Source organism: Armigeres subalbatus, chromosome 2 (assembly GCF_024139115.2).
Source record: "Armigeres subalbatus isolate Guangzhou_Male chromosome 2, GZ_Asu_2, whole genome shotgun sequence".
Lineage (NCBI taxonomy): Eukaryota > Metazoa > Arthropoda > Insecta > Diptera > Culicidae > Armigeres > Armigeres subalbatus.
The window spans coordinates 413,417,554-413,424,369 of NC_085140.1; the positions used below are offsets into that span (position 1 = coordinate 413,417,554).

Consider the following 6,816-nt stretch of genomic DNA (forward strand, 5'->3'; position numbering starts at 1 on the left):
AATAGAAGGTTCTAGTGGTGAATGTTACACTCTAAAATATTTATCCAACTGGTTACACGGAAAATAAATAATTAAACCTGGAAATTTAAAAATTGCAATAAGTCAGTGGATAGGAATTTTTAAGTTCTAAATATGTTGAAAAATCAAAAAAGGGTAATAGATTAACATAACTATTTGATTGGATGGAAATCTTGAAAATCAAAATTCTAAAAAATTAAAGTGTGAAATTAATAAAATAGCGAATTAAAAATTCTTAATGCCCAAACCGTGCTTAGATCGATTTTAGAAAGCAAAATAGTGATTTCGAGCGAAAACAAAAATTTGGGTTGTAGAGGGTTAAACACGAACTCAAAAGCGGCCAACTGTAAAAGACGCCATCGTTGAGTGGCAGTAACCACCGGCTGTGATGCTGATAGCATTCCGCTGCCGACGCCATCATCGTCGATGTTGATTATAAGCAGTCCCCGGGCAGAAGCCGACTCGATCGGGAGAATAGCGACCTCCGTGATTGCCCTTTTGTATTGGCCAGAAGCTGTTCTAACCACAACAACCGTCCGAACCGGTGAAAGTTTCGATGATGCGCCCGAGGGGCCATTGTAGAGGCGGGTAGTTGTCGAGCTTCAGCAGTACTAGTTGACCCTTACGAATGTCTACGGATGGGCGCCTCCATTTGCTGCGCTGTTGTAGTTGGCTAACGTAGTCTCGTGACCAGCAGCGCCACAGGTCCTGAACAGAGCGTTGCATGTCCTGCAAACGGGTGACGCGATTAGGGGACAGGTGAAGTAGGTCCGGCTCAGCAATGGAGACAGGAGGCTCCCCAATCAAGAAATGCCCTGGAGTCAGAGCGGATAGGTCATCAGGGGAGTCGGACATGGAAACGAGGGGACGGGAGTTCAGGACGGACTGAATCTGTGCTACGACAGTAAGGAGTTGGTCCATGGAGAAGGCCTTCTGTCCCATGATGCGACGAAAATGGTACTTAAAGGATTTCACTCCGCTTTCCCAGATGCCTCCGAAGTGTGGAGAGCGGGCAGGGATGAAGCGAAACGTGATGCCATTCCCTGTGCAGTACTCGCCCCATTCTTTGGACTTGAATTGTTGTTGAAACTCCTTTCGTAGCTTGCGCAGCTCGCGATCCGCTCCGACGAATGTGGTCGCGTTGTCGCAATGCAATTCGAGGACACGACCGCGATACGCGATGAAACGTTTGACGGCGTTGATGCACGCGGCGGTCGACAAGTCCGACACGACCTCGAGGTGTACGGCCTTCACCACCAAACAAACGAACAACGATACGTAAACTTTTACCGACGAACCTTTCCCAATCAGCGGACGTACGAGAAACGGCCCACAGTAATCCATCCCAGAGTATGTAAAGGCTCGGGCTGGCTTGAGGCGAACTGATGGAAGAGGAGCCATGATCTGATTTGCTAGTGTAGGATTGCATCGGAAACAGGTGACGCACTGACGAACAACCCTACGAGCCAAGTCTCTACCCCGGAGTGGCCAAAACCGTTGACGAACTGTGGCGAGTAACAGCGAAGGTCCACCGTGGAGTGTTTGTAGATGTATGGACCTAGCTATCAACCAGCTAAGTTTGTGGTTTGCTGGCAGTAAAATCGGATGACGAGTATCGAACGGTGCATTTAAGTTCTTTAAACGTCCGTCAATCCGAAGAAGTCCGAATTTGTCCATGAAAATATTCAAATTCTTGAGCGGTGATTTCGGTGCGATTTTGACAGCATTCTCCAAGTTGTTTCGACTGTACAGACGAACTTCCGTTGGAAATTCTAGGCGTTGAGCAAGCCGTATCATCGACTTCAGTGCATAGTCAATTTCTACATGCGACAGAGATGACAGGACACGTAGATTTTTTGAAAGCTTGCAGTTGTTTCGAAATCTGAAGGTATAAGCGACGAATCGTGTTAGCTTGGCTAATTCGGAAAATTCGTTGAAGATCGTAGTGTTTTCTTGCATTGCATGGAGGGATACTAGTGAGCGCATCTCTTCCTCCAGATCCGATTTGGAAGGATCCGAAATCTCGCGCTTTGGCCACCGCTCGACGGGGGAGGTGAGAAATTCTGGACCATGCCACCACAGCTTGTCGTTAAGGAGCTGGCTTGCAAGCATTCCTCGGGAGATGCGGTCGGCAGAGTTCAGATCGGTCGGTACATGCATCCATTTGGAACCGTTCGTCAGGCGTTGGATCTCCGCAACCCGATTTGATACAAAAACTTTCCAGGTATTCGATCTGGATTTGATCCAGTGAAGTGCGACTGTTGAGTCTGTCCAAAACGTAACTGAAGCGGTCAAGTTAGTATTAGTCAAAAGATTGTGAACCAGTTGACTTCCGAGGAGAGCTGCACAGAGCTCCAAGCGTGGAATCGACTGTCCACGGAGCGGTGCTACGCGAGATTTTGACGTGAGTAGATGTGAATGGAGCTGGCCTAGCTCATCCATTGATACGATGTAGACGCAACATCCGTATCCCTTTTGCGAGGCGTCACAGAAACAATGAATCGAGTAATTGCTATTGGTGTTCCATAGAACTCGTCGTGGAACTTCCAACAATTGAAGCTCTGTAATGTCTTTACGGTACTTTTTCCACCACACTGCTGCGTCTTCTGCAAGCTCAGCATCCCACGACAAGTCAGCTGCCCAGAGAGATTGAATGTACATCTTGGCATTCACTACCACTGGTCCGAGGAGCCCGAGTGGATCGAAAAGTTGAGACATCTCGGAAACCACAATTCGTTTAGTCACGATATCCAGTTCTGGGAGAGCAGGAACTTTGAATTTGAATACGTCCCGCTGGGGGAACCACAACAACCCTAAGGTTTTAACTGCCTGCGAACGATCGATCTCTAATTCTGCGGAAGTCTCCCATAACTCTTCGGGAACGTTGCTTAGAACTGTTGAATAGTTCGAAGCCCACTTTCGAAGTAGAAAACCAGCGGACTTCATAATTTCCGTCTGCTTGCATGTTTCGACCATTGTATCGTGGTCGTCATGTCCGAAGATGACGTCATCTACGTAGGTACCTGTCAGTATCGCTGGTACCGCCAGTGGAAAGTGCAGTCCTTCGTCGATGGCCAGTTGTTTTAACACGCGTGCAGCATGGAATGGCGAACTTGCAAGACCATACGTGACAGTTTTCAATTGGAAAGTACGGATAGGTTCCGATTGCTTTCCACGCCAGAGAATTTGCTGAAATTGCCGGTCATCGGGATGGATCCATATCTGCCGGAACATTTTTTCTGCATCAGCTGTTATGACAAATCGTGGCAGACGGAAATTAACGACGATAGAAAAGAGGGTTGGCTGAACCGTTGGTCCGACGTAGAGTGCTTCATTCAGCGATAGCGAGGCTGCTCCACGACAGGAACCGTCGAATACCACACGTGTTTTGGTGGTAGTACTGTCTGGGCGCTGGATGGCATGGTGGGGTAGGAAAAACTGTGAGCTACGCGGCGCGACGGAAACCAGCTCCATGTGACCCAACCTCTCATACTCCTCCAGGAACTCTGTATAACTGCGACGGAGATCTTCATCTGCGACAAATCTTTTCTCCATGTGTTGGAATCTCCGGAGCGCCGAGGTATACGAATCTCCAAGCATCGACACCTTCTCTTCCTTGAGTGGAAGACGTACGACGTATCGGCCTGTCTCATCACGAGCGACGGTAGTTTGAAAGTGATCTTCGCAAAGCTGTTCATCTGGAGTTAAAGCCTTACCATCATCAAAATTTTCAATCTCCCAAAACCGCTGAAGCTGCGTATCGAGTCTGTCTTCGACACCAATGTGGCAAATCTGCGTTTTTGTGGTTTCATTCATTGGCTGTTCTAGTTTTCCACAGACGATATATCCCAGAACTGTTTTTTGTAGCTTAGGATAACCAGGAGTGATAAATATCTGCTCGTGTTGGAGAAGATCGAAGAACAGAGCAGCTCCAATAATGATATCCACACCTTGACTGATGTTGAATTGTGGATCAGCGAGTGGGAGATGCCTTGGGATCCTCCAGCGAGAGATATCAATGTGGTGTCCCGGCAGCGAGACGGTAAGCTTCGGCAGCACGAGGCAGTCCAGTTCGGCGTTGAAGGATTCAAAACGAGAAGCGATCGATAGTTTCACAGCGTAGCGGACGTTGACGACGGATTGTCCGATGCCACTAACTGGCGAATTCAACTTGGTCCGCTTCAAACGAAGCTTTTGGCATAATGCTTCGGAAATAAAACTTGGCTGTGAACCGCTGTCTAACAGGGCTCTGGCGTGAACGTACTGGTTGTCTGCATCTTTCACCTTTATCACTGCTGTTGACAGAATAACCGTTGACTGCCAGAATTGGGTGTTCACTTCTGCACTTTGACAAGAGGTGGATGGAGAAACGAAATCAACCGACGTAAACGACGAATTTGGGAAAGGATGACCGCGCGACAACTGCGAACGAAACGAAGACGTGACAGGTGGTGAGGCGACCGCGGGCACTTCCGACGTAGAGCTTTCGATATGATTCGGAACGAAATGCGACAATTGACGAGGCGCCAAAGTGTTTGCTTCAGCGGGTTTGTTCGCAGCTACTAGCTGCCTTGTAGTTGCCACTGGTTGTGAACCAGAAGCCGACGAGAGAGGTGGCAAATGTAACATCGAGTGATGCTTCTTGCCGCAATTCTTGCAGGAACCACTGGAGCAATTCTTTGCTTGATGCGTCCCTTTCAAGCAATTAATACACAGCCCGTGCTTCTTCGTGACTTCAAACCTTTGTTGGGGGGAGAGCATTCGGAATTGTTCACACTGGAACAGGAAATGTGCCTGCTTGCAGCTAGCACACTTGGGCACATTGTCAGAAACAACATGTGAGACGACGGAACGTGATTTGGTTTGCCTTATGTCGGATTGGGTATTTGCCGATTGGGAGAGCTTAAGCGTTTGGATTATCCGCGATCTTCTGTGGATAAACTCGAGCAGGTCTTTGTACTTCGGGTAGTCTTCTTCATCGGAAACAAGTGTCTCCCACTCACGGAGTGTAACAGCATCAAGACATTGGCTCAATTTTTCAACTAGAAAGGAATTCCAATGATTCTCAGCACCTTCGAGTTTATCCAGCAACTGTACGTGACGATGGAACTCATCAGCAAGATCTGCAAGTCCCTGTGCAGACTCTTTTCTCAGAGTAGGAATCGTAAGTAATGCAGACATGTGCCGCTTTACCAGCAAATTTGAATTTTCGAAGCGTTCTTTCAACAAGTTCCACGCTACGAGATAATTGTTAGCGGAAATCTCGAACGATGATATGAGGCGAGCTGCTTCGCCAGAAAGTGCAGCTCGCAAATAATGCATTTTTTGTACAGCCGTTAGTTGTACGCTCGAATGAATTAGCGAGACGAAAAGATCGCGGAATGACACCCAATCATCGAGATTCCCAAAGAACTCCTTTAATTTTATTTCAGATAAACGAACGCTCGACGTAATGGGGACGGAAGCCAATAATTATTGAGCAGGAGGGGGTGGTGGAGGTACGGGAAGTTTACCCTGTAACGAAGCCTTCAATTCAAAGTAAAGGGTTTGAAATTCTTCCCTTTCTTGCAAAAACTCTTCTTCCGCATCTTCAAGAATCTCAATTTCATCTTGTGTTTCCTCAAATTCTTGCCACAACGCACCAAGTCGTTGAATGCGTACGGGTAACTGATCATTTTTTGTGGCATCGAACGTGTCAGCAAACGATTTTATTAAATTTGCGGAACCCAAAATATTTGTCCGCCGACGATACAGAATTTTCAATTTTGTTTGCTTAGTCGCCTTCTTTGGGGGCGTCATTTTGGCCAAACCCTTCACCGAAAAAATAAGTCAAGTACCTGTGTTTGCTGCTACCTGCTACAACCTTACCCCAACTTCTCCTTAGGGTCTGAGTACCTTCCGTGCTACGGCGCCAGACGAAGAAATACGATCCAAACAACTGCTACTGCTCCGATGGATGACGACGTTACGACGATAATGATGACAGTGCTCCACTATGAGTGCGCTTACCCTATTGCACTTGCGGACGATGGTGATGATTCGACGAGAAGGCACAAATAGCAGATGATGATGATGATTTCTTGCGACCGACAGGTAAGACTGCAACAACCGCCACGACTGGATAGGGTAAACTGGGGTAATATGCACCCCCGGGGCAAAACGACCTTTTGACATTTTTAGCGGTGTTCCAGGAATATTCTCAAGAATGTTTACTACGGAGTTGGTAGTTCGAGATCCGAACTACATGCTCTGTAGTAAATACTATCGAAAAACTGCCGAAAATGTACTCAAAAATGCCAAAGGGTCGTTTTGCCCCGGGGGTGCATATTACCCCAGTTTCCCCTACTGTCCGTTGCTATTGTCCGTTCAGTGATGATGACGACGACGATATGATTCTAGTGTGCACTTGTTGACGGCGATGACGATGAATCGACGGGAGCACGTGCTTAGCACTAACCGGCGACGATGCGATATCGACTCTCTGATGCAGATAGGCGGCAATAAATTGATGGTGCTGCTGCAACCGACGATAGGACCAGTTTCGTACCGCTGGGGTATCGAAAACGATGTTGACGACGTGATAGCTTTCTCCACACGTGGTGTTGAGGTTAGCCCAACAGACTGCAACCTCCTCCCGGGTTTCGGCACCAATGCTACGGGAGTAAATTTGCTAGAATTTCGCCGAATTGGTCTCTGTTCTGAACAGGACACTTGCAGTGCGGCAGCGACTACGACCGACGACTTTACGGTGGATTCCCGACGGTTAGAAGTAGTTTTCGGACCGCGTTAAAGAACGAG

At 47.7% G+C, this 6,816-nt stretch overlaps 1 protein-coding gene across 1 annotated transcript; it reads right to left on the minus strand.

Moving 5' to 3' along the window:
• Nucleotides 1-537: 537 nt before the first annotated feature.
• On the minus strand, nt 538-5,340 carry LOC134210285 (uncharacterized). The gene has a single exon (XM_062686332.1). The coding sequence runs from the start codon at nt 5,338-5,340 to the stop codon at nt 538-540; it is 4,803 nt and encodes a 1,600-aa protein (XP_062542316.1).
• Nucleotides 5,341-6,816: the final 1,476 nt, after the last annotated feature.

What these genes read in the sequence shown, in the direction of transcription:
- LOC134210285 (XM_062686332.1), bottom strand. Translation starts at nt 5,340, where the DNA reads ATGCATTATTTGCGAGCTGCACTTTCTGGCGAAGCAGCTCGCCTCATA.